Genomic DNA, 27,394 nt, shown 5'->3' on the forward strand with positions numbered 1-27,394 from the left:
TAATAACGTAGGCCCCGGGAACACAGCTTCAGACATCGCTGGAACCATGGCCGCACTGGAGACGAGTATAGACTTATTTATTTTTACGGGAGCGAACAAGGGGGATGAGTAGTGGACAACCCTTTAATAGATTGGGCCATTTAATTTCCTTTCACTTAGATTTTTATGACTGTGCCAATTCGGTCATTCAAGTCTCTTACTATTTATGTAGTTGAAGATGTTTTTATTTTCCCAGCCAGCTTTCTGTTTAAACAAGTCATGTTGAAAGCAGCTGGACCCATAATAACAAAGCAGCAGCACACAAGTGAAGTATGGGTGGACTTTATTAACACATGTACATTTATTTGTCCTCAGGCTTGTTGAAGCAGTAGGTCAGACAGCACTTTCCACAGTAATGCCTATCAAAGTGACTGGCCATGAAGACTCCAGCGCCACACTCATCTGATGGGCATTCTCGCCTCAGGCGGTGGATTTTTCCATTTTCATCAACCTACAAAAGAGAGATTTACATGAGACAGCCATTCAGAGTAAACATTTCAGGTGAAAGACTTGTGTAAAAACCCCTGTGAGAAGGACATGATCAGGCTCCAGTCCAAATGTTTCATTATCAGCATTTATTAGCAGCAATCCCAGAAAGCATCGGGGAAGGGGGGGGTTAATAAAATAAAAAAAAAAAACTTCCTTGTAGGCCTAGCCATATGGGTGCTGCGTGATACTACCCATTTTGTTTTGATGCCAATCACAAGGAAAGAAGTGCTCAGACTGGATATAATACACGCTCCCTCAAAAGATGACCTACATTGGGCAGGCTATGGGTACAGGCCAGGTGGGTGCCACATTACCCACAAGTAACAATTCTGTCTCAGCTTTACGATGACCCCAAGATACAGAAGGAATAAACCTCCACAATCGTACCTTGTAGTACTTCAGCACAGCGAGCTTGACCTTCTTTCTCTTATGCTTGTTCTTCTTGGGTGTGGTGTAAGACTTCTTCTTCCTCTTCTTAGCACCACCACGGAGCCTCAGCACCAAGTGGAGAGTGGACTCCTACAGGGGTGTAAAAATGTAGAGGTCAATGGATTTACCACTAATAACCCGGTCAAGATATAAAATGTATGTGGCAGATGTATTTTATTAAATGGCTCATTTGTATAAGTTCATCTACCTCTACTGGACATGTGATCAGTTTCAAGTTGCAACCAGTTGATAGTCTGACTGCCTAGAATTTATAATGAGTACCATGTCCAATAGCAACCTGCACGGATGAAGCAGAGGCCAGTACTTCTCTCTTCAATGTGCCAGTGGTGCTTTGTCTGGTCTCAATGGCAAGGATGCGTCAAGACATCAATCAAGCCAAGAATTGTCCGGCCAGACTGACAGATGAGCCGAAGTACACTTCACCACCTCCAATGTGACAAAACATGAAATACCCTGCAGATCAGTAGTGGTGTATGATTTATATAGAAATTCTATAATCCTACACTCCACCCTGTGTGCAGAAGCAGGGCACATGGGTCAACCATGTCAAGTGATCGGTGGGGGTCTGCGGATGTGCACCTCCACCCATCCGCAGGGAATTTCATGTCCTGTAACTTAGTGGTAAAAATAAAATGTGAGTGAGAAGTTGACATACCTTCTGAATATTGTAATCTGAGAGAGTGCGGCCATCTTCGAGCTGCTTGCCGGCAAAGATCAACCTCTGCTGATCAGGAGGGATACCTAGAGAAGAATAAGATATCCATCACCATTAAAATAGATGCAAAGAAAGCACATAAAATTCACCAGCCCCTAGATTACATAATAATGCTACATGTGAGTTAACAGTTTTATAATGGCCTCTATAATGTCTCAGAGAGAACCCACCAGCAAATTGGGGCTGCGTTTTTTTAGGGAAGGTGTCGTCAAAAAAGAAGGGAATTTTGTTTACTTACCGTAAATTCCTTTTCTTCTAGCTCCAATTGGGAGACCCAGACAATTGGGTGTATAGCTACTGCCTCCGGAGGCCGCACAAAGTACTACACTTAAAAGTGTAAGGCCCCTCCCCTTCTGGCTATACACCCTCCCGTAGGAGTACGGATTCCTCAGTTTTAGTACCAAAGCAAGAAGGAGGAAAGCCAATAACAGTTTCAAAAAACAAATTCAATCCGATAACAAGATCGGAGAACTTAAGAAACAACATGAACAACATGTGCACCCGAAAAACGAAACCCTAAGAACAATAGGGCGGGTGCTGGGTCTCCCAATTGGAGCTAGAAGAAAAGGAATTTACGGTAAGTAAACAAAATTCCCTTCTTTTTCGCTCCTAATTGGGAGACCCAGACAATTGGGACGTCCAAAAGCAGTCCCTGGGTGGGTAAAAAGATACCTCGTGATCGGGCTGTCAGGCAGCCCTTTCCTACAGGTGGGCCACCGCCGCCTGAAGGACCTGTCTACCTAGGCTGGCATCTGCCGAAGCGTAGGTATGCACTTGATAGTGTTTGGTAAACGTGTGCAGACTCGACCAGGTAGCCGCCTGGCACACCTGCTGAGCCGTAGCCTGATGCCGCAATGCCCAGGACGCACCCACAGCTCTGGTAGAATGGGCCTTCAGTCCAGATGGAATCGGAAGCCCAGCAGAACGGTATGTGTGAAGAATTGGTTCCTTGATCCACCGCGCCAGGGTGGATTTGGAAGCTTGCGATCCCTTATGCTGACCAGCGACTAGGACAAAGAGCGCATCAGAACGGCGCATAGGCGCCGTGCGAGAAATGTAAATCCTGAGTGCTCTCACCAGGTCCAACAGATGTAAACCTTTTTCAAATTGGTGAACTGGATGCGGACACAAAGATGGCAAAGTGATATCCTGATTGAGATGAAAGGAAGAAACCACCTTGGGAGAAAACTCTGGAATTGGACGCAGTACTACCTTGTCTTGGTGAAACACCAGGAAGGGAGATTTGCAAGATAACGCCGCTAGCTCGGACACTCTACGAAGAGACGTGACCGCCACAAGAAAAACCACTTTTTGTGAAAGCCGAGAAAGGGAAACCTCTTTCAAAGGCTCGAAAGGCGGCTTCTGGAGAGCAATGAGAACCTTGTTTAGATCCCAGGGTTCCAATGGCCGTCTGTAAGGAGGAACGATATGACAAACTCCTTGGAGAAACGTGCGTACTTTAGAAAGCCGTGCCAAGCGCTTCTGAAAGAATACGGATAGCGCGGAGACTTGACCCTTAAGAGAGCTAAGCGACAAACCTTTTTCCAACCCAGACTGCAGGAAGGAAAGAAAAATTGGCAATGCAAATGGCCAGGGAGAAACCCTCTGAGCCGAGCACCAAGCTAAGAATATCTTCCACGTCCTGTGATAGATCTTAGCTGAGGATGGTTTTCTAGCCTGTCTCATTGTGGCAACTACTTCATGAGATAAACCTGAGGCCGCTAGGATCCAGGACTCAATGGCCACACAGTCAGGTTCAGGGCCGCAGAATTCAGATGGAAAAACGGCCCTTGAGACAGCAAATCTGGACGGTCTGGTAGTGCCCATGGTTGGCCTACCGTGAGATGCCACAGATCCGGGTACCACGACCTTCTTGGCCAGTCTGGAGCGACGAGAATGGCTCGATGGCAGTCGGACCTGATTTTCCGGAGAACTCTGGGCAACAATGCTAGAGGTGGGAACACATAGGGTAGTCGGAATTGCGACCAATCCTGAACCAAGGCGTCTGCCGCCAGCGCTCGGTGATCGTGAGACCGTGCCATGAAAACTGGGACCTTGTTGTTGTGCCGTGACGCCATCAGATCGACGTCCGGCGTCCCCCAGCGGCAGCAGATCTGCTGAAACACGTCCGGGTGAAGGGACCATTCCCCTGCGTCCATGCCCTGGCGACTGAGAAAGTCTGCTTCCCAGTTTTCCACGCCTGGGATGTGAACTGCGGATATGGTGGACGCTTTGCTTTCCACCCACGTCAAAATCCGCCGGACTTCTTGAAAGGCTTGGCGACTGCGTGTTCCCCCTTGGTGGTTGATGTACGCCACCGCCGTGGAATTGTCCGACTGAATCCGAATCTGCTTGCCTTCCAGCCATTGTTGGAAGGCTCGCAGAGCAAGATAGACTGCTCTGATTTCCAGAACATTGATCTGCAGGGTGGACTCTTCCTGAGTCCACGTCCCCTGAGCCCTGTGGTGGAGAAACACCGCTCCCCACCCTGATAGGCTCGCATCCGTCGTGACCACTGCCCAGGATGGGGGTAGGAACGACTTTCCCTGTGACAATGAGGTGGGGAGAAGCCACCAACGCAGAGAGTCCTTGGCAGTCTGAGAGAGGGAGACAGTCCTGTCGAGGGACGTCGACTTCCCATCCCATTGGCGTAGAATGTCCCATTGTAGAGGGCGCAGATGAAACTGCGCGAACGGGACCGCCTCCATTGCTGCTACCATCTTTCCTAGGAAATGCATGAGGCGCCTCAGTGAGTGTGACTGGCTCTGAAGGAGAGATTGCACTCCTGTCCGCAGCGAACACTGCTTGTCCAGTGGAAGCTTCACTATCGCTGAGAGAGTATGAAACTCCATGCCAAGATAAGTCAGTGATTGGGTCGGGGTTAGATGAGACTTTGGAAAGTTGATAATCCACCCGAAACTCTGGAGAGTGTCTAGTGCCACTTTCAGACTGTGTTGGCATGCCTCTTGAGAGGGTGCCTTTATAAGCAGGTCGTCTAGATACGGGATGACCGAGTGACCTTGCGAGTGCAGGACAGCTACTACTGCTGCCATGACCTTGGTGAAGACCCGGGGGGCTGTTGCCAGACCGAAAGGTAACGCTACGAACTGCAGGTGTTCGTCGTGTATGACGAAGCGTAGGAAACGCTGATGCTCTGGCGCAATCGGCACGTGGAGATACGCATCTTTGATGTCTATTGATGCTAGAAAATCTCCTTGAGACATTGAGGCTATGACGGAGCGTAGGGATTCCATCCGGAACCTCCTGACTTTTACGTGTCTGTTGAGCAACTTTAGATCCAGGACGGGTCGATACGATCCGTCCTTTTTTGGGACCACAAACAGATTGGAGTAAAAACCGTGACCTTGTTCCTGAAGAGGGACGGAGGTCACCCCTCCTTCCGCCTTTAGAGCGGCCACCGCCTGCAACAGAGCATCGGCTCGGTCTGGTGGTGGAGAAGTTCTGAAGAAACGAGTTGGCGGACGAGAACTGAACTCTATCCTGTACCCGTGAGACAGAATATCCCTCACCCAACGGTCTTTGACGCGTGACAGCCAAATGTCGCCAAAGTGGGAAAGCCTCCCACCGACCGAGGGTGTGGGAATCGGAGACTGCAAGTCATGAGGACGCCGTCTTGGCAACGGTTCCTCCGGCTGTCTTTTTTGGGCGTGACTGAGACCTCCAAGAATCTGAGCGTCTCTGATCTTTTTGAGTCTTTTTTGACGAGGAAAATTGGGACCTGCCCGGTCCTCGAAAGGACCGATAACCAGACTGACCCCTCCTCTGTTGGGGTTTGTTTTGTCTGTGTTGCGGTAAGGATGAGTCCTTACCCTTGGAGTGTTTGATGATTTCATCCAAACGCTCTCCAAACAATCGGTCACGAGAAAAAGGCAAATTGGTTAAGCACTTCTTGGAATGAGAATCTGCCTTCCAATGTCTCAACCACAGGGCCCTACGCAAAACAACGGAGTTGGCTGACGCCACTGCCGTACGGCTTGTAGCGTCAAGAACAGCATTAATCGCGTACGACGCGAATGCCGCCATTTGCGAGGTCAATGGTGCTACCTGCGGGGCAAATGCACGTGTGACTGAGTCGACTTGCACAAGCCCGGCTGAGATAGCTTGGAGTGCCCATACGGCAGCAAAAGATGGCGCTAACGACGCTCCAATAGCTTCATAGATGGATTTCAGCCAGAGCTCCATCTGCCTGTCAGTGGCATCTTTAAGTGCCGCTCCATCTTCAACTGCAACCAAGGATCTAGCTGCAAGCCTGGAAATTGGAGGATCCACTTTTGGACACTGGGTCCAACCCTTGACCACCTCAGGGGGAAAAGGATAGCGTGTATCTTTAAGCCGTTTAGAAAAACGCCTTTCCGGATAAGCGTGGGGTTTCTGGATTGCGTCTCTAAAGTCAGCGTGGTCCAGAAAAGTGCTTAATGTACGCTTGGGATATCTGAAATGGATTCTCTCGTGCTGCGAAGCTGACTCCTCTACCAGAGGAGCTGGTGGAGAAATATTTAACATCTTATTGATGGATGCTATAAGATCATTAACTATGGCATCACCATCTGGTGTATCTAGATTGAGAGCGGTCCCAGGATCAGAATCCTGATCAGTTACGTCCGCCTCATCACCCATAGATTCATCTCGCTGGGATCCTGACCATTGAGATGAATGTGAAGGCCTCTCATAGCGAGCCCGCTTAGGTTGCCTGGGACCATCGTCCGAGTCAGAGTCTTCACCCTGAGGTGTATGTGCCCGTCCCGGAGCTTGGAAGTAATTCAGCTGAGGGGGACCAGGGGGCAATGATTGCACAGTGTCCGTGGCCTGAAGTACAGGCCTAGCCCGCAATGTGTCAAGAATTTGTGACATAGTGAGAGACATTCTGTCAGCAAAAGCTGTAAACTCAGTTCCTGTCACTTGGACAGCATTCACAGGTGGTACCCCCTGGGTCACGTCCAGCGGAGGTCCCGGCTGTGCAAGTGCCACAGGGGCCGAGCACTGCACACAATGGGGGTCATTGGAGCCTGCCGGTAGAAAAGTCCCACATGCGGTACAGGAAGCATATAATGTCTGACCCTTGCGTTTTGTGGACGACATGCTGTTGGCTCTCTGCAATGTGAGAGAGTCTATAGCCAAAAGGCGACCAGCGCTATGCAGTACAAAGTATTTGCAGGAACAAAATACTAAGATTACTACTGGCACAAGAGGGGGTGAGCCCGGAGGGCTGCTTACCGCCCGCTGAATAGCGGGTAAGAGGCGCAGAATTCCTTGTCTGGGTCTCCCCGGCTCCCCTCTGCAGCTCAGCGTGTCAGCAGGAATGGCTGCCGGCGTCTGTGGAGAGGGGCGGCCCGTGGGAGTTCCCAAACAAAAGTGCGGGAAACAGTGTCCCCTCTGCGCCTATTGTGAGGGCTGGAGTATGTAAAAACGACTCCAGCCCTCAGCGCTGATGCACTGACCAGCGTCCCGCCCCTCTCCTGACTGGCAGGTCTGGGGGCGGGAACGAACGGAACCAGGCCGCAAAAGCCGGGGACTCAAGTTATCAGCGCGGCCGCCGTAAAAGCGCGGCCCGCGCTGAAGTCCCCGGCGCACCACAAGTGCCAGCCGCGCCGCAGTCCCAGCGGCCGGCGCGACCGTTCCCCAAAAGTGTGCCCGCTTCAGCGAAGCTGAAATGAGGCCATGGCACAAGCGCCGCAGCGCTGATGTCCCCGGCGCACTACAACACCCAGCATGCTGCGGTGTGAGCGCGAAATGCACGGGGACACAGAGTACCTTGAGGAAGCAGGGCCATGTCCCTGATGTACTCCGCTCCAATCCAGCATCTTCTCCAGGGGCTGTAGATGGAGCACGGTGCCTGGAGACCAGTAAATCCCACTTCACCCAGAGCCCTGTAAAAAGGGATGGGGAAGGAATCAGCATGTGGGCTCCAGCCTCCGTACCCGCAATGGGTACCTCAACCTTACAAACACCTCCGACATACAGTGGGGTGAGAAGGGAGCATGCTGGGGGCCCTGTATGGGCCCTCTTTTCTTCCATCCGACATAGTCAGCAGCTGCTGCTGACTAAAAACAATGGAGCTATGCGTGCGTGTGTGACCTCCTTCGCACAAAGCTAAAACTGAGGAATCCGTACTCCTACGGGAGGGTGTATAGCCAGAAGGGGAGGGGCCTTACACTTTTAAGTGTAGTACTTTGTGCGGCCTCCGGAGGCAGTAGCTATACACCCAATTGTCTGGGTCTCCCAATTAGGAGCGAAAAAGAAAAAAAAATTCAAGAACTGAAAAAAATATTAAGTATTAATGTTTTGTTTAGATATTTGTTTTTAAGGCTATGTGTGCACTAGGCGTTTACCGCTTTTGTGCACGTTTTTGTTCAGAAAACTACATGACTTTGCTTCCCCAGCAAAGGCTATGAGGTTTTATTTTTGCTATCTGCACACAGCATTTTAGCTGCGTTTTTGTGGTGCCCACAAAACCGCAGCATGTCAATTATTCCTGTGTTTTTCACCCATTCAGTTCAATGAGATGTTCAAAAATGCAATGAAAAACGCAAATTGCAAATATAGCTGCGTTTCTATGACTAAAAACACAACTATAAAAACACAAGGGGTGGGTAGTACAGTGACGTGTACAGGAAGAGGATTCCTTGTGTTGGTAAACACAGAAGAGTGAATCCTCCCGTTACCACCACCGCTGCTTCCACCTCCCGTCAGGCGCCATGTCCGGACGAAAGGTGGAAGCAGCTGCGAAACTAAAAGTGAACAGTAGAAAAAAAATAAATATATATCATACTCACCTGTCTGCAGACTCCCGGGACACGTCCGATTGCTGTAGGACCTACCGGTGATCAGCTGATGCGGTCACCTGACGGCATCAGCTGATCGTACAAGTCCAGCGGTGAGGCCGGCTTTTTACCACCCGGCCGGCTTAAACTATCAGCTGGTGCAGTCAGGTGACCGCATTGGCTGATCACCGGCAGCTCCTGCAGCGATTGGACGGGAGTCTGCACAGAAGTGTGGAGTTTTTTTTACTGAAGCATCAGCTGAACTACTACTGAACTGAACTACTTTTATACAATCAGCTGACGTGTGATGTGATTCACGTCCTTGAACCTGACATCTGATCGCTTTGCCTTTTTTCCGGCAAACCAATCAGATGATACTGGATCCGGATTGGACATTGCGGGAACCTTGACCCAGGATTACTGTGGAAGGGGAGTTGGGGGTGTTATTTCAATAAAGATGGAGTCACTAATTGTCTTGTGTTTTATTTGTACTAAAAATATTTTTGTAGGTTTTTTTTTTTTATCTTTACTAGAAATTAATGGTGGCCATTTCTAATATTGGAGTGACACCATGAATTTCGGGCTTATTGATAGTTGATAATATACAGCTAGCCCTAACCCCATTATTACTCAGTGAGCCACCCGGCATCAGGGCAGCTGGAAGAGTTGGATAAAGCGCCATTTTCTGAGCCGACTGCGGACTGCAATTCGCAGCGGGGGTGCCCAGAAAGCTTGGGCACCCTGCGCTGAGGATTCCAATCCCCAGCTGCCTAGTTGTACCTGGCTGGACACAAAAATTAGGCGAACCCCACGTCTTTTTTTTAAAAATTATTTCATGAAAGAAAAAAAAAAAGTGGCTTCCCTATATTTTTGGTTCCCAGCTGGGTACAAATAGGCAGCTGGGGGTTGGGGGCATGGAGGCAGCCATACCTGCCTGATGTACCTGGCTAGCATACAAAAATACGGTGAAGCCCACGTCATTTTCTTTTTATGTTTTTTGGCAAAATACTCCTGCATACAGTCCTGGATTGAGCATGCTGAGCCTTGTAGTTCAGCAGCTGCTGTCTGCTCTCCTGCATCACATCACACAGGACAGGATTAGATACACAACTCAGCAGGCATTATCACACAGGATAGGATTAGATACAGCTCAGCAGGCAGTATCACACAGGAGAGGATTAGACACGGCACGGGGTGGGTTTGGAGAGACTGTAGCAGCAGTAGCGGGGGAGGGTCGCCGGTACTCACGCAATGCTCTGCATACATGCCCACAGCAGCAAAGAGTGGGGGGGGGGGGCATTGGAGACGGCAGCAGAGGCAGGACACCGGTACTCACACGACAACACACAGCTCTGCTGCATGCACGTAGACAGCGGTGGGGGGAGGGTGGGGGGTTCAGGGATGTCATTGGAGACTAATGGCGGGGGGAGGGGAGGCGCGCCGACGCCCCGTACTCACATCCTGGCGGGTGACAGGGGTAAAGTGGAGCAAACGGCATACGCTGAGAGCTCAACAATGATGGCGCTGATCTCCTCCCTCTGCTGTAATCTGGACAGCCCAGGGGGCGCGTCCAGGTCACAGCAGACGCCTTCTCTAATGTTACTAAATGGGGTCGGGGCCCGACTATCAGAGTCTATGTCCAGGGGGCTGCCATAAAAGAGGTGAGTAACGGTCTTCAGTAAAATTAGAATTAAATAAAAACTAAATAAGCAGTGATTTCAATTTTGTATTAAAAATATTTGATTTCATAATCACTATTAATACAAAAATAAAAAAAACACGACACCGTTCCTTTAAGTATTTACAGGTCAGCCCCACACTGGTGGTTTTTTTTTTCAAAATCACCAGGATTTTCATATATAAGCTAAAGCCAGTGCTATACTGACACTATCAGGCTGATTCTATACATACCTGTAAAGGTCAGCTCGGATGTTTAGGTTTTGAAATTCAAGAAAGTAAAGTTTATATAATCATCAGCTTCTTGAGTGACAGCAGCTGAGGATCATATATCTTCAGTTGTTTTTGTGACCAGAAAGGGGGGGCCTCAGGCAATAAAGCTAATACCAGGAAGCAACATTTTTCTGTTTGCTGAGGCCTCGCCCCTTCTGGTCACATGGGTATGACCTCAGCACAGGTCCTGCAAGGCAAAATATAAAACAATTGTATAATACTTATGCTAATTCTTACAGGTGGAGGGGATAAATATGCATACCCCCCCCAGATATTATCTGATCCTCAGCTGCTGTCACTCAAGAAGCTGCTGATTTTATAAACTTCACTTTCTTGGATTTCAAAACCTAAACATCCGAGCTGACCACTAATGGTATGCAGAGAATCAGCCAGATTCCAGGTTGTGGGATTCTGGCGTGCAGGTGGGACGAAGGGAATTTTGTTACTTACCGTAAATTCCTTTTCTTCTAGCTCTTATTGGGAGACCCAGACGATTGGGGTATAGCTACTGCCCTCCGGAGGCCACACAAAGCACTACACCAAAAAGTGCAAGGCCCCTCCCCTTCTGGCTATACCCCCCCGTGGTATCACGGGTTCTCCAGTTTTAGTGCCAAAGCAAGAAGGAGGAAGCCAATAACTGGTTTAAACAAATTAACTCCGAATAACGTCGGAGAACTGAAAAACCGTTCAACATGAACAACATGTGTACCCGCAAACAACAAAAAAATCCCGAAGGACAACAGGGCGGGTGCTGGGTCTCCCAATAAGAGCTAGAAGAAAAGGAATTTACGGTAAGTAACAAAATTCCCTTCTTCTTCAGCGCTCTATTGGGAGACCCAGACGATTGGGACGTCCAAAAGCTGTCCCTGGGTGGGTAAAGAGATACCTCATGTTAGAGCTGCAAAACAGCCCTCCCCTACGGGGATGTCACTGCCGCCTGCAGGACTCTTCTACCTAAGCTGGCATCCGCCGAAGCATAGGTATGCACCTGATAATGCTTGGTGAAAGTGTGCAGACTCGACCAGGTAGCTGCCTGGCACACTTGTTGAGCCGAAGCCTGGTGTCGTAATGCCCAGGACGCACCCACGGCTCTGGTTGAGTGGGCTTTTAGCCCTGAAGGAACCGGAAGCCCCGCAGAACGGTAGGCCTCTAGAATTGGTTCTTTGATCCATCGAGCCAGGGTGGCTTTAGAAGCCTGCAACCCCTTGCGCGGACCAGCGACAAGGACAAAAAGTGCATCGGAACGGCGCATGGGCGCCGTGCGGGAAATGTAGATTCTGAGTGCTCTCACCAGATCTAGCAAACGTAAGTCCTTTTCATACCGGTGAACCGGATGAGGACAAAAGGAAGGCAAGGATATATCCTGATTAAGATGAAACGAGGATACGACCTTAGGGAGAAACTCCGGAATGGGGCGCAGCACTACCTTGTCCTGGTGGAACACCAGGAAGGGAGCCTTGGATGACAGAGCTGCCAGCTCCGACACTCGCCGAAGCGATGTGATCGCAACAAGAAACGCCACTTTCTGTGACAGGCGAGAAAAGGAAACTTCCTTCAGAGGCTCGAAAGGCGGCTTCTGGAGAGCAACTAGTACCCTGTTCAGATCCCATGGATCTAACGGCCGCCTGTACGGGGGCACAATATGACAGACCCCCTGCAGAAACGTGCGCACCTTAGGAAGACGTGCTAGACGCTTCTGAAAAAACACGGATAGTGCCGAGACTTGCCCTTTAAGGGAGCTGAGCGACAAGCCCTTTTCCAACCCCGATTGCAGGAAGGAAAGAAAGGTAGGCAATGCAAATGGCCAAGGGGATACTCTCTGTGCAGAGCACCAGGATAAGAAAATCTTCCACGTTCTGTGGTAGATCTTAGCAGACGTTGACTTCCTAGCTTGTCTCATTGTGGCTACGACTCCTTGAGATAATCCTGCGGACGCTAGGATCCAGGACTCAATGGCCACACAGTCAGGTTCAGGGCCGCAGAATTCTGATGGAAAAACGGCCCTTGGGACAGTAAGTCTGGTCGGTCTGGCAGTGACCACGGCCGACCGACCGTGAGATGCCACAGATCCGGATACCACGATCTCCTCGGCCAGTCTGGGGCGACGAGTATGACGCGGCTGCAATCGGATCTGATCTTGCGTAACACTCTGGGCAAGAGTGCCAGAGGTGGGAAGACGTATGGGAGCCGGAACTGCGACCAATCTTGAACTAATGCGTCTGCCGCCAGAGCTCTTTGATCGCGCGACCTCGCCATGAATGCCGGGACCTTGTTGTTGTGCCGGGACGCCATTAGGTCGACGTCCGGCACTCCCCATCGGCGACAGATTTCCTGAAACACGTCCGGGTGAAGGGACCACTCCCCTGCGTCCATGCCCTGGCGACTGAGGAAGTCTGCTTCCCAATTTTCTACGCCTGGGATGTGAACCGCGGATATGGTGGAGGCTGTGTCCTCCACCCACATTAGAATGCGCCGGACTTCTTGGAATGCTTGCCGACTGCGCGTCCCTCCTTGGTGGTTGATGTATGCCACCGCTGTGGAGTTGTCCGACTGGATTCGGATCTGCTTTCCTTCCAGCCACTGTTGGAAGGCCAGTAGGGCAAGATACACTGCCCTGATTTCCAGAACATTGATCTGAAGGGTGGACTCCTGCGGAGTCCACGTCCCCTGGGCCCTGTGGTGGAGAAACACTGCTCCCCACCCTGACAGACTCGCATCTGTCGTGACCACTGCCCAGGATGGGGGCAGGAAGGATCTTCCCTGAGACAATGAGGTGGGAAGGAGCCACCATTGTAGAGAGTCCTTGGCCGTCTGGGAAAGAGAGACTTTCCTGTCCAGGGACGTTGACTTCCCGTCCCATTGGCGGAGAATGTCCCATTGAAGTGGGCGCAGATGAAACTGCGCAAAGGGAACTGCTTCCATGGCTGCCACCATCTTCCCGAGGAAGTGCATGAGGCGCCGTAAGGGGTGCGACTGGCCTTGAAGGAGGGATTGCACCCCTGTCTGTAGGGACCGCTGCTTGTTCAGCGGAAGCTTCACTCTCGCTGCTCGAGTATGAAACTCCATGCCAAGATACGTTAGCGACTGTGACGGTGACAGATTCGACTTTGGAAAGTTGATGATCCATCCGAACGTCTGTAGAGTCTCCAGCGTAGCATGTAGACTGAGTTGGCATGCCTCTTGAGAGGGTGCCTTGACAAGTAGATCGTCTAGGTAAGGGATCACCGAGTGTCCCTGAGAGTGCAAGACTGCTACCACCGCCGCCATGACCTTGGTGAAGACCCGGGGGGCTGTCGCCAGACCGAATGGCAGAGCTACGAACTGAAGATGGTCGTTTCCTATCACAAAACGTAGAAAACGTTGATGTTCTGTAGCAATTGGCACGTGGAGATAAGCATCTTTGATGTCTATTGAGGCAAGGAAATCTCCTTGAGACATTGAGGCAACGACAGAGCAGAGGGTTTCCATCCGGAACCGTCTGGCGTGCACATGTTTGTTGAGCAGCTTTAGATCCAGAACAGGACGGAACGAGCCGTCCTTTTTTGGAACCACAAAGAGATTGGAGTAAAACCCTCGCCCTTGTTCCTGAGGCGGTACAGGAACCACTACTCCTTCCGCTCTTAGGGAGTCCACCGCCTGCAGCAGGGCATCTGCTCGGTCTGGATGTGGGGAGGTTCTGAAGAACCGAGCTGGAGGACGAGAACTGAACTCGATTCTGTACCCGCGAGACAAAATGTTTGTCACCCACCGGTCTTTGACCTGTGACGTCCAAATGTCGGAAAAGCGGGAGAGCCTGCCCCCAACCGGAGATGCGGAGGGGGGGGGCTGAAAGTCATGAGGTAGCCGCTTTGGAAGCGGTTCCTCCATTTGCTTTCTTGGGGCGTGCGTGAGCCCGCCAGGAATCTGAGACTCTTTGCGTCCTCTGAGTCCCTTTGGACGAGGAGAATTGTGTCTTGCCCGAACCTCGAAAGGACTGAAACCTCTGCTGCCATTTTTTCTGCTGAGGTTTGCTTGATCTGGGCTGGGGTAAGGAAGAGTCTTTACCCTTGGACTGTTTAATGATGTCAGCCAATGGCTCGCCAAACAGTCTATCTCTAGATAAAGGCAAGCTGGTTAAACATTTTTTGGAACCAGCATCTGCTTTCCAGTCCTTTAACCACAAGGCTCTGCGCAAAACTACCGAATTGGCGGACGCCATTGAGGTGCGGCTGGTAGATTCTAGGACCGCATTGATAGCGTAAGACGCAAACGCAGACATCTGCGAGGTAAGGGACGCCACTTGCGGCGCCGCTGGATGTATGATAGCATCCACTTTTGCTAAACCAGCTGAAATAGCTTGGAGTGCCCATACGGCTGCGAATGCTGGAGCAAACGACGCGCCGATAGCTTCATAGACAGATTTTAACCAAAGGTCCATCTGTCTGTCATTGGCATCCTTAAGTGAAGCGCCATCCTCCACTGCAACTATGGATCTAGCTGCAAGTTTGGAAATCGGGGGGTCTACTTTTGGACACTGGGTCCAGCGCTTGACCACATCAGGGGGGAAAGGAAAACGTGTATCCTTAGAACGTTTAGAGAAACGCCTTTCTGGATGAGCGTCGTGTTTCTGGATTGATTCTCTGAAGTCAGAGTGATCCAAGAAAGCACTCAATTTACGCTTGGGATAGAGGAAACGAAACTTCTCCTGCTCTGCAGCTGCCTCCTCTGCTGAAGGGGCTGGGGGAGAAATATCTAACAGCCTATTGATGGCTGAGATAAGATCGTTTACCATGGCGTCCCCATCCGGGGTATCCAGATTGAGAGGGGTTCCAGGATAAGACTCCTGATCACTCTCTTCAGACGCATCACAGGGCGACTGATTGCGCTGAGACCCTGAGCAGTGTGATGACGTTGAGGGTCTTTCCCAGCGAGCTCGCTTAGGGTGGCTGGGGCTATCATCTGAGTCATAATACTCAGCCTGGGAAGCCGGGGACCCCCTTGCAGTCTGGACTAATTCCAACTGAGGGGGATTAGAGGACAGGGACCTCGCCGTGTCCATAGACTGAGCCCCAGTCATGGATTGCAAAGTTTCAAGGATCTTTGCCATAGTCACAGACATTCCATCAGCAAAAGCTGCAAAGTCTGTCCCTGACACCGGGGCAGGACTTACAAGCGTCTCAGCCTGGGTCACTACCCCTCCGGACTCCGGCTGGCGAAGCAGCACCGGATCTGAGCATTGCACACAATGGGGGTCTTTGGAACCTGCTGGTAGAGCAGCCCCACATGCAGCACACGCAGTGTACACAGCCCTAGCCTTGGCAGCCTTGCGTTTTGTGGATGACATGTTGCTGCCTCCTCAGAGCGATCTGGGGTATCCAGCCAGGAAGCGACCTCACAGTGCAAGAAATAAATAAATATATATATCTGGTGACACAGTACACCAATACACACTGAGGCACTAGAGGGGCCAGCTGAAATGCCGCTTACCGCCCGCTTAAGAGCGGGTGTGTGGTCGCCAAAAGCCCCCTAGTCCAGGTCTCCCAGAGCCTTGCGTCCTTCCTCCAGCCAGACTGCATGTAATGGCTGCCGGCGTCCTGGGAGAGGAGGGGGGGCGGGCCCTGGGCGTTCCTGACTAAGAGCGGGAAGCCTGCTTCCCTCTGTGCCTAGTGAGAGGGCTGGAGCATGTAAATCAGGCTCCAGCCCTCGTCGCTGCTGCGAAACAGCGTCTCTCCCCTACCCTGATTGACAGGGTGGGGGCGGGAACGAAGCGGAGCTAGGCCGCAAAAGCCGGGGACTGGATTTATAAACGCCGCCGCCGTAAAAGCGCGGTCGGCGTGTCCCCGGCGCACCACAAGTCACAGCAGCGCCGCCCGGTCCAGTGGGGGTCGGCGCTGCGTTCCCACAACACAAAGTCCCCCAGTAAACTGTAGGAACACTAACTCCAACGTTACGGTCCCCGGCGCACTACAACACCCAGCCAGCCCGGAGTGTGTCTGTGCCTGCCGGGGACACAGTACCTGTATGATGCAGGGCCATGTCCCTGATTGTACTCCTGCTCCATATCCATCAGGTTCAACTGGGTCTGTGGATGGAGCCCGGCGTCAGAGCTTAGAGGCCGGCAGGATCCCACTTCCACAGAGCCCTACAAGGGGATGTGGAAGGAAAACAGCATGTGGGGCTCCAGCCCCTGTACCAGCAATAGGTACCTCAACCTTACAACACCATCCACGGGTGAGAAGGGAGCATGCTGGGGGCCCTATATGGGCCCTCTTTTCTTCCATCCGAAATAGTCAGCAGCTACTGCTGACTAAAATCTGTGGAGCTATGCGTGGATGTCTGACCTCCTTCGCACAAAGCTTGAAAACTGGAGAACCCGTGATACCACGGGGGGGTATAGCCAGAAGGGGAGGGGCCTTGCACTTTTTGGTGTAGTGCTTTGTGCGGCCTCCGGAGGGCAGTAGCTATACCCCAATCGTCTGGGTCTCCCAATAGAGCGCTGAAGAAGAAGGGAATTTTGTTTACTTACCGTAAATTCCTTTTCTTCTAGCTCCAATTGGGAGACCCAGACAGTGGGTGTATAGCTACTGCCCTCTGGAGGCCGCACAAAGAACTACACTTAAAAGTGTAAGGCCCCTCCCCTTCTGGCTATACACCCTCCCGTAGGAGTACAGATTCCTCAGTTTTAGTACCAAAGCAAGAAGGAGGAAAGCCAATAACAGTTTCAAAAACAAATTCAATCCGATAACATGATCGGAGAACTTAAGAAACAACATGAACAACATGTGCACCCGAAAAACGAAACCCTAAGAACAAATAGGGCGGGTGCTGGGTCTCCCAATTGGAGCTAGAAGAAAAGGAATTTACGGTAAGTAAACAAAATTCCCTTCTTCTTTTTCGCTCCTAATTGGGAGACCCAGACAGTGGGACGTCCAAAAGCAGTCCCTGGGTGGGTAAAAAGATACCACATGAACGGGCTGTCAGACAGCCTCTTCCTACAGGTGGGCCACCGCCGCCTGAAGGACCTGTCTACCTAGGCTGGCATCTGCCGAAGCGTAGGTATGCACTTGATAGTGTTTGGTAAACGTGTGCAGACTCGACCAGGTAGCCGCCTGGCACACTTGCTGAGCCGTAGCCTGATGCCGCAATGCCCAGGACGCACCCACGGCTCTGGTAGAATGGGCCTTCAGTCCAGATGGAATCGGAAGCCCAGCAGAACGGTATGTGTGAAGAATTGGTTCCTTGATCCACCGCGCCAGGGTGGATTTGGAAGCTTGCGATCCCTTATGCTGACCAGCGACTAGGACAAAGAGCGCATCAGAACGGCGTAGAGCCGCCGTGCGAGAAATGTAAATCCTGAGTGCTCTCACCAGGTCCAACAGATGTAAACCCTTTTCAAATTGGTGAACTGGATGCGGACACAAAGATGGTAAAGTGATATCCTGATTGAGATGAAAGGAAGAAACCACCTTGGGAGAAAACTCTGGAATTGGACGCAGTACTACCTTGTCTTGGTGAAACACCAGGAAGGGAGATTTGCAAGATAACGCCGCTAGCTCGGACACTCTTCGAAGAGACGTGACCGCCACAAGAAAAACTACCTTTTGTGAAAGCCGAGAAAGGGGAACCTCTTTCAAAGGCTCGAAAGGCGGCTTCTGGAGAGCAATGAGAACCTTGTTCAGATCCCAGGGTTCCAATGGCCGTCTGTAAGGAGGAACGATATGACAAACTCCTTGGAGAAAAGTGCGTACTTTAGAAAGCTGTGCCAAGCGCTTCTGAAAGAATACGGATAGCGCGGAGACTTGACCCTTAAGAGAGCTAAGCGACAAGCCTTTTTCCAACCCAGACTGCAGGAAGGAAAGAAAAGTTGGCAATGCAAATGGCCAGGGAGAAAACCCTTGAGCCACGCACCACGCTAAGAATATCTTCCACGTTCTGTGATAGATCTTAGCTGAGGATGGTTTTCTAGCCTGTCTCATTGTGGCAACAACTTCATGAGATAAACCTGAGGCCGCTAGGATCCAGGACTCAATGGCCACACAGTCAGGTTCAGGGCCGCAGAATTCAGATGGAAAAACGGCCCTTGAGACAGCAAATCTGGACGGTCTGGTAGTGTCCACGGTTGGCCTACCGTGAGATGCCACAGATCCGGGTACCACGACCTTCTTGGCCAATCTGGAGCGACGAGTATGGCTCGATGGCAGTCGGACCTGATTTTCCGGAGAACTCTGGGTAACAATGCTAGAGGTGGGAACACATAGGGGAGTCGGAATTGCGACCAATCCTGAACCAAGGCGTCTGCCGCCAGTGCTCGGTGATCGTGAGACCGTGCCATGAAAACTGGGACCTTGTTGTTGTGTCGTGACGCCATCAGATCGACGTCCGGCGTCCCCCAGCGGCAACAGATCTGCTGAAACACGTCCGGGTGAAGGGACCATTCTCCTGCGTCCATGCCCTGGCGACTGAGAAAGTCTGCTTCCCAGTTTTCCACGCCTGGGATGTGAACTGCGGATATGGTGGACGCTCTGCTTTCCACCCACGTCAAAATCCGTTGGACTTCTTGAAAGGCTTGGCGACTGCGTGTTCCCCCTTGGTGGTTGATGTACGCCACCGCCGTGGAATTGTCCGACTGAATCCGAATCTGTTTGCCTTCCAGCCATTGTTGGAAGGCTCGCAGGGCAAGATAGATTGCTCTGATTTCCAGAACATTGATCTGCAGGGTGGACTCTTCCAGAGTCCACATCCCCTGAGCCCTGTGGTGGAGATACACCGCTCCCCACCCTGATAGGCTCGCATCCGTCGTAACCACTGCCCAGGACGGGGGAAGGAACGACTTTCCCTGTGACAATGAGGTGGGGAGAAGCCACCAACGCAGAGAGTCCTTGGCAGTCTGAGAGAGGGAGACAGTCCTGTCGAGGGACGTCGATTTCCCGTCCCATTGGCGTAGAATGTCCCATTGTAGAGGGCGCAGATGAAACTGCGCGAACGGGACTGCCTCCATTGCTGCTACCATCTTTCCTAGGAAATGCATGAGGCGCCTCAGTGAGTGCGACTGGCTCTGAAGGAGAGATTGCACTCCAGTCCGCAGCGAGCACTGCTTGTCCAGTGGAAGCTTCACTATCGCTGAGAGAGTATGAAACTCCATGCCAAGATAAGTCAGAGATTGGGTCGGGGTTAGATGAGACTTTGGAAAGTTGATAATCCACCCGAAACTCTGGAGAGTGTCTAGTGCCACTTTCAGACTGTGTTGGCATGCCTCTTGAGAGGGTGCCTTTATAAGCAGGTCGTCTAGATACGGGATGACCGAGTGACCCTGCGAGTGCAGAACAGCTACTACTGCTGCCATGACCTTGGTGAAGACCCGGGGGGCTGTTGCCAGACCGAAAGGTAACGCTACGAACTGCAGGTGTTCGTCGTGTATGACGAAGCGTAGGAAACGCTGATGCTCTGGTGCGATCGGCACGTGGAGATACGCATCTTTGATATCTATTGATGCTAGAAAATCTCCTTGAGACATTGAGGCTATGACGGAGCGTAGGGATTCCATCCGGAACCTCCTGACTTTTACGTGTCTGTTGAGCAACTTTAGATCCAGGACGGGCCGATACGATCCGTCCTTTTTTGGGACCACAAACAGATTGGAGTAAAAACCGTGTCCTTGTTCCTGAAGAGGGACGGAGGTCACCACTCCTTCCGCTTTTAGAGCGGCCACCGCCTGCAACAGAGCATCGGCTCGGTCTGGTGGGGGAGAAGTTCTGAAGAAACGAGTTGGCGGACGAGAACTGAACTCTATCCTGTACCCGTGAGACAGAATATCCCTCACCCAACGGTCTTTGACGTGTGACAGCCAGATGTCGCCAAAGTGGGAAAGCCTCCCACCGACCGCGGGTGTGGGAATCGGAGACCTCAAGTCAGGAGGACGCCGTTTTGGCAACGGTTCCTCCGGCTGCCCTTTTTGGGCGTGACTGAGACCTCCAAGAATCTGAGCGTCTCTGGTCTTTTTGAGTCTTTTTTGACGATGCGAATTGGGACCTGCCCGGTCCTCGAAAGGACCGATAACCAGACTGACCCTTCCTCTGTTGGGGTCTGTTTTGTCTGTGTTGCGGTAAGGATGAGTCCTTACCCTTGGAGTGTTTGATGATTTCATCCAAACGCTCTCCAAACAATCGGTCACGAGAAAAAGGCAAATTGGTTAAGCACTTCTTGGAATGAGAATCTGCTTTCCAATGTCTCAACCACAGGGCCCTACGCAAAACAACGGAGTTGGCTGACGCCACTGCCGTGCGGCTTGTAGCGTCAAGAACAGCATTAATCGCGTACGACGCGAATGCCGCCATTTGCGAGGTCAATGGTGCTACCTGCGGGGCAAATGCACGTGTGACGGAGTCAACTCGCGCAAGCCCGGCTGAGATAGCTTGGAGTGCCCATACGGCTGCAAAAGAAGGCGCTAATGACGCTCCAATCGCTTCATAGATGGATTTCAGCCAGAGCTCCATCTGCCTGTCAGTGGCATCTTTAAGTGCCGCTCCATCTTCAACTGCAACCAAGGATCTAGCTGCAAGCCTGGAAATTGGAGGATCCACTTTTGGACACTGGGTCCAACCCTTGACCACCTCAGGGGGAAAAGGATAGCGTGTATCTTTAAGCCGTTTAGGAAAACGCCTTTCAGGATAAGCGTGGGGTTTCTGGATTGCGTCTCTAAAGTCAGCGTGGTCCAGAAAAGTGCTTAAAGTACGCTTAGGGTATCTGAAATGGATTCTCTCGTGCTGCGAAGCTGACTCCTCCACAAGAGGAGCTGGTGGGGAAATATTTAACATCTTATTGATGTTAAATATAAGATCATTAACTATGGCGTCACCATCTGGTGTATCTAGATTGAGAGCGGTTCCAGGATCAGAATCCTGATCAGTTACGTCCGCCTCATCACCCATAGATTCATCTCGCTGGGATCCTGACCATTGAGATGAATGTGAAGGCCCGTCATAGCGAGCCCGCTTAGGCTGCCCGGGGCCATCGTCCGAGTCAGAGTCTTCACCCTGAGGTGTATATGCCCGTCCCGGAGCTTGGAGCTGAGGGGGACCAGGGGGCAATGATTGCACAGTGTCCGTGGCCTGAAGTACAGGCCTAGCTCGCAATGTGTCAAGAATTTGTGACATAGTGAGAGACATTCTGTCAGCAAAAGCTGCAAACTCAGTGCCTGTCACCTGGACAGCATTCACAGGTGGTACACCCTGGGTCACGTCCAGCAGAGGCCCCGGCTGTGCAAGCGCCGCAGGGGCCGAGCACTGCACACAATGGGGGTCCGTGGAGCCTGCCGGTAGAAAAGTCCCACATGCGGTGCAGGAAGCATATAATGTCTGTGCTTTGGCACCCTTGCGTTTTGCGGACGACATGCTGCTGGCTCTCTGAATGTGAGAGAGTCTATAGCCAAAGGGCGACCAGCGCTATGTAATACCAAGTATTTGTAGCAACAAAATACTAAGAATACTACTGGCACAAGAGGGGTGAGCCCTGAGGGCTGCTTACCGCCCGCTGAATAGCGGGTAAGAGGCTGCAGAATTCCTTGTCTGGGTCTCCCCGGCTCCCCTCTGCAGCTCAGCGTGTCAGCAGGAATGGCTGCCGGCGTCTGTGGAGAGGGGCGGTCCGCGGGAGTTCCCAAACAAAAGTGCGGGAAACAGTGTCCCCTCTGTGCCGATTGTGAGGGCTGGAGTATGTAAAAACGACTCCAGCCCTCAGCGCTGATGCACTGGCCAGCGTCCCGCCCCTCTCCTGACTGGCAGGTCTGGGGGCGGGAACGAACGGGAGCAGGCCGCAAAAGCCGGGGACTCGAGTTATCAGCGCGGCCGCCGTAAAAGCGCGGGCCGCGCTGAAGTCCCCGGCGCACCACAAGTGCCAGCCGCGCCGCAGTCCCAGCGGCCGGCATGACCGATTTCTAGATGTGGCCAGCGTCCCGCCCCTCTCCTGACTGGCAGGTCCGGGGGCGGGAACGAACGGAAGCAGGCCGCAAAAGCCGGGGACTCGAGTTATCAGCGCGGCCGCCGTAAAAGCGCGGGCCGCGCTGAAGTCCCCGGCGCACCACAAGTGCCAGCCGCGCCGCAGTCCCAGCGGCCGGCGCGACCGATTCCTGGAAGTGTGCCTGCTTCAGCTAAGCTGAATGAGGCCATGGCACAAGCGCCGTAGCGCAGATGTCCCCCGGCGCACTACAACACCCAGCATGCTGCGGTGTGAGCGCCAAATGCACGGGGACACAGAGTACCTTGAGGATGCAGGGCCATGTCCCTGATGTACTCCGCTCCATCCAGCATCTTGTCCAGGGGCTGTAGATGGAGCCCGGTCTCAGTGCCTGGAGACCAGTAAATCCCACTTCACCCAGAGCCCTGTAAAAAGGGATGGGGAAGGAATCAGCATGTGGGCTCCTGCCGCCGTACCCGCAATGGGTACCTCAACCTTACAAACACCTCCGACATACAGTGGGGTGAGAAGGGAGCATGCTGGGAGCCCTGTTTATGGGCCCTCTTTTCTTCCATCCGACATAGTCAGCAGCTGCTGCTGACTAAAAACAATGGAGCTATGCGTGCGTGTCTGACCTCCTTGCGCACAAAGCTAAAACTGAGGAATCTGTACTCCTACGGGAGGGTGTATAGCCAGAAGGGGAGGGGCCTTACACTTTTAAGTGTAGTTCTTTGTGCGGCCTCCAGAGGGCAGTAGCTATACACCCACTGTCTGGGTCTCCCAATTAGGAGCGAAAAAGAAAACCCTGCGCTGCCTTCTTCCTGAGATCTCATTCTTTGCACTCACCCAGCGCTGCCGCATCTTTTCCTATGCAGTTAGAGTGGTGACCGCTCTAATGTTACCGCTCAGTAACAGTGCAGAAAAGCTGGATGAATACAGAATGAGATGTCACAGGAAGAACAAAGGTCAGGGGAGGGTTGTGTACCACTTGTGCTTCAGAATCCCACAACCTGAAAGTTTGGACCCAACTTTGGCTACAAAATTGGGGCATTCGGGAGCCTTCTCAACACTGTTACTATTGAGTCATCATCAGTAGTTAAATGCCCATTTAAATAAAATTGGCAGTCCCAAACTGACGATCGGTATCTTGCAATTTTTTGATGCCACATCAAAACCCGGCAACTTTGAATTAACAAAAAACATAATTTCATCTTAGGTGGATCAGGAGGAGCGCACGGTAAGGGATGCCGCCGCCAGAAGGTACGCAGCATGCACCTGCCCCTGTGCGCACGTGTTTTGTCAGATCTCAGGAAGAAAAAAAAAAAAAAAGACATGCCCTGAAAATGAGCCCTAGTCTATCTTTCAGAGCAAAAAAAAAATAGCATAAGACCCAGTCTTATTTTAGGAGAAACACTGACAATTCAGCAGAACTCACCTTCCTTATCCTGAATCTTAGCTTTGACATTTTCAATAGTATCAGAGGGTTCGACCTGGACAAGAAAGCAAGATGTTAACAACTAGATTCCAAGACCATGGCAATACAAAAAAAAAAAAAATATATGAATAAAGAAAAAAATCAAATTGAAAAAGGAGGTGCGCGCAAGTTACTGTCTCATGTGTCTTGCTCTGAAGACTAGGTAAAGTGAGTTGTGTGCGAGCGGCAACAGAATATCCAGCACATCTGAGACTTTAACAAGAGATCACACTGCGGCACCAGAGGAAATTAGATACTGTGATGCAAAACTGCAATTTCAATGTTGTCCTGTAGTCTTATGGTACCGTCACACTTAAGCGATGCTCCAGCGATCCCACCAGCGATCTGACCTGGTCAGGATCGCTGGGGCGTCGCTACATGGTCGCTGGTGAGCTGTCAATCAGGCAGATCTCACCAGCAACTTGTGGAAACGATGCTGCGCTTGGTAACCAAGGTAAATATCTAGTAACTAAGCAAAATGCTTTGCACCACTTAGCGCTGGCTCCCTGCACTCGTGGCCAGGGTACACATCAGGTTACTAAGCAAAGCGCTTCGCTCAGTTACCCGATGTGTACTCTGGCTACGAGTGCAGGGAGCCAGAACTGGCTGCCTGACAGCGGCATATGCTACTAACCAAGGTAAATATCGGGTAACCAAGCAAAGCGCTTCGCTAGGTTACCCGATGTTTACCTTGGTTACCAGCTTCCAGACGCCTGCTCCCTGCACATTCAGATCGTTGCTCTTTCGCTGTCAAACACAGTGATGTGTGCGTCACAGCCGGAGAGCAACGAGCAAAAAAATGAACCAGCAGTGTGTGTGTAACGATCAGCGATTTCACAGCAGGGGCCAGGTCGCTGCTTAGTGTCACACACAGCGAGATCGCTAATGAGGTCACTGGTGCGTCACACAAATTGTGACTCAGCAGCGATCTCGCTATGCGAGAAGTACCCCTTAGGCTATGTGCGCACCTAACCATTTTTTGTGGAATCAAAAACGCTGCATTTCTGGCCGCTAAAACGCACAAAACCGCAATCGCGGTAAAAACGCTGCGTTTTGGTTGCGTGCCGCTGCGTTTTTCCAATGCATTGGATGTGTGAAAAAACACCGCAAAACGCAGGAAAGAATTGACATGTTTATTTTTTTTCCCACTTCAAAAACGCAGCTTTAAAAAGAAGCTGTGTGCGGACAGCAAAAATGAACATAGACTTTACTGGGGAAGCAAAGTCAACCACTTTTGAGACCAAAAATGCAACACAAAAACAAACAAAAACGCAGTGTGCGCACATACCCTTATGGAGCTAGAGCGTGCACACTCCTGAGCAATGGAAGACAAGGGGGATCTGCCCAGATAAACACTTTAAAATTGCCAGAAGCCCATGTAGTCAGAAATGATCCCTACAGTCTGATGGGAAATACAGCGTCTCCAGTAGCCTCATTAGCAGCCCAGGCTGATGTGCCCCTTCTCAGGAGACCTGCCATTAGTCACTGCTCCAGAGGGGGCAAATCTCTGATCACTTAACCCCTTAACGACCGCGGGCCGTAAAGTTACGTCCTAGTGGTCATAATGTTACTGCCCGCGGTCTGCCGGCGGCAGTATGCCGCGATCGGTGCACATCTCGGCTGATTTTCACAGCTGAGATGTGTGCCTGCTAGGCACGAGCAGAATCGTTATCTGCTCGTGCCATTTAACCCCTTAAATGGCGCTGTCAATATGTGACAGCGCCATTATAAGCGCGATCTCGGTAAACTTTTACTTACCGCCCGATACCGGAAGTCACGTGACGCGATCACGTGACTTCCGATAGTTGTCATGGTAGCACAGGGTCATGTGATGACTCCTGTACTACACATGAATTGCTTTCACTTTCGCTGTGCCAGCGGCACAGCAAAAGAGAAAGAGTGTATCTGCGTTTACAGCTGTGTAGCTGTGATCAGCAGATACTGCAGAGCGATCGGATTGCTGATCGCAATAGCCCCCTAGGGGGACTAGTAAAATAATAATAATAATAAAAAAAAAAGTTTAAAAAATTGAAAAAATATTCAAAAAAAACTTAAAAGTTCAAATCTCCCCCCATTCACCCCATTGAAAATTAAAGGGTTAAAAAAAATACACACACATTTGGTATCGCCGCGTTCAGAAACGCCCGATCTATCAAAATATAAAATCAATTAATCTGATCAGTATACGGCGTAGCGGCAAAAAAATCCAAACGCCAAAATTACGGTTTTTTGTCGCCACAACTTTTGCGCAAAATGGTATGAGGCGATCAAAACGTAGCATCTGCGCAAAAATGGTACCGTTAAAAACATCAGCTCGAGACGCAAAAAATAAGCCGTCACTGAGCCATAGATCCCGAAAAATGAGAACGCTACGGGTCACGGAATATGGCGAAAAACATGCGCCACTTTTTTCGGTCAAACTTCCGATTTTGTTTTAACCCCTTATATAAAAGTAAACCTATATGTTTGGTGTCTACGAGCTCGCACTGACCCGAGGCATCACACCCACACATCTGTTTTACCATATAGTGAACACAGTGAATAAAATATCTCAAAAACAATAGTGCTATCGCACTTTGTTTTGCCACTTTTCTGCATTTGGAATTTGTTTGCCGTTTTCCAGTACACTATATGGTAAAACTGATGGTTTCATTTAAAAGTACAGCTCGTTCCGCAAAAAGAGCCCTCACATGACCATATTGACAGAAAAATAAAAAAAGTTACGTCTCAGAAAAAGAATGGCGAAAAAAAAACGGAAAGCGAAAAATCGGCCAGTCGTGAAGGGGTTAAAGGGAACCTGTCAGGCCCACTATACACCCAGAGCCAGGAGCAGTTCTGGGTGCATATTGCTCTTCCCTGCCTAACCGTCCCTGTATCTAGTAGCATAGATAAAGAGATCTTTAGAAAAAGTATATCTAAAACCCCTTTATTATATGCTAATGAGGCCAGGGACTAGTCGCAAGGGCGTTAGTTCCTGCGCTCATTGCACCCTCTTAGCATGCCCACAGGGGTCTGCTAACATGCTATTGAATGCCCACTGCCCAGTGTCATCAGCTGTGACGTGCATACCTGTATCTGTGGTCACTGCTTCATACGCCGGGCTTAGGGTCAGTGCATATGATCAGAAATCCCCGGACTTTCGGTCATACACAGCACCAGTTTGAAGCTGGGACGCGTACACCCAGCTTCATAGTGCGCATGACCAGAAGTCCAAGAACTTCTGATCATGTGCACCAAGACGAAAACCAGCGTTAGTCGTAGTGACAGCAGAGAGGTGAGCGACCATCCTCTGATGCTACACATTTATTAGCACGTTAGAACACCCACAAGGGTGTCTTTACATGCCAAGAGGGCCAACTAGCCAAGGGAACTAAAGCCCCTGCAACTAGTCGCTGGCCTAATTAGCATATCAAAGGATCTTCACAAATACTTTCCCTAAAGATCTCTATGTATGCTACTAGAGACAGGGACAGTTAGGCAGGGATTAGAAATTTGAACAGAACTGCTTGTGGTTCTGGATGCATATTGGACCTGACAGGTTCTCTTTAACACAACCTAGATGTTCAG

General features: G+C 51.0%; 1 protein-coding gene across 1 annotated transcript in view; it reads right to left on the bottom strand.

Moving 5' to 3' along the window:
- Nucleotides 1–305: 305 nt before the first annotated feature.
- RPS27A (ribosomal protein S27a) overlaps nucleotides 306–27,394 on the bottom strand; it is a 29,491-nt gene continuing 2,402 nt past the window's right edge. The window contains exons 3-6 of the mRNA XM_075339333.1: nucleotides 23,789–23,843; nucleotides 1,634–1,719; nucleotides 916–1,047; nucleotides 306–490 (exon numbers count right to left, since the gene is read on the bottom strand). Of these exons, the coding sequence (XP_075195448.1) occupies nucleotides 341–490; nucleotides 916–1,047; nucleotides 1,634–1,719; nucleotides 23,789–23,843 (423 nt within the window). The 3' untranslated portion in view covers nucleotides 306–340. The remainder of the gene's footprint in view (nucleotides 491–915; nucleotides 1,048–1,633; nucleotides 1,720–23,788; nucleotides 23,844–27,394) is intronic.

This window comes from Anomaloglossus baeobatrachus, chromosome 3 (assembly GCF_048569485.1).
Source record: "Anomaloglossus baeobatrachus isolate aAnoBae1 chromosome 3, aAnoBae1.hap1, whole genome shotgun sequence".
Classification (NCBI taxonomy): domain Eukaryota; kingdom Metazoa; phylum Chordata; class Amphibia; order Anura; family Aromobatidae; genus Anomaloglossus; species Anomaloglossus baeobatrachus.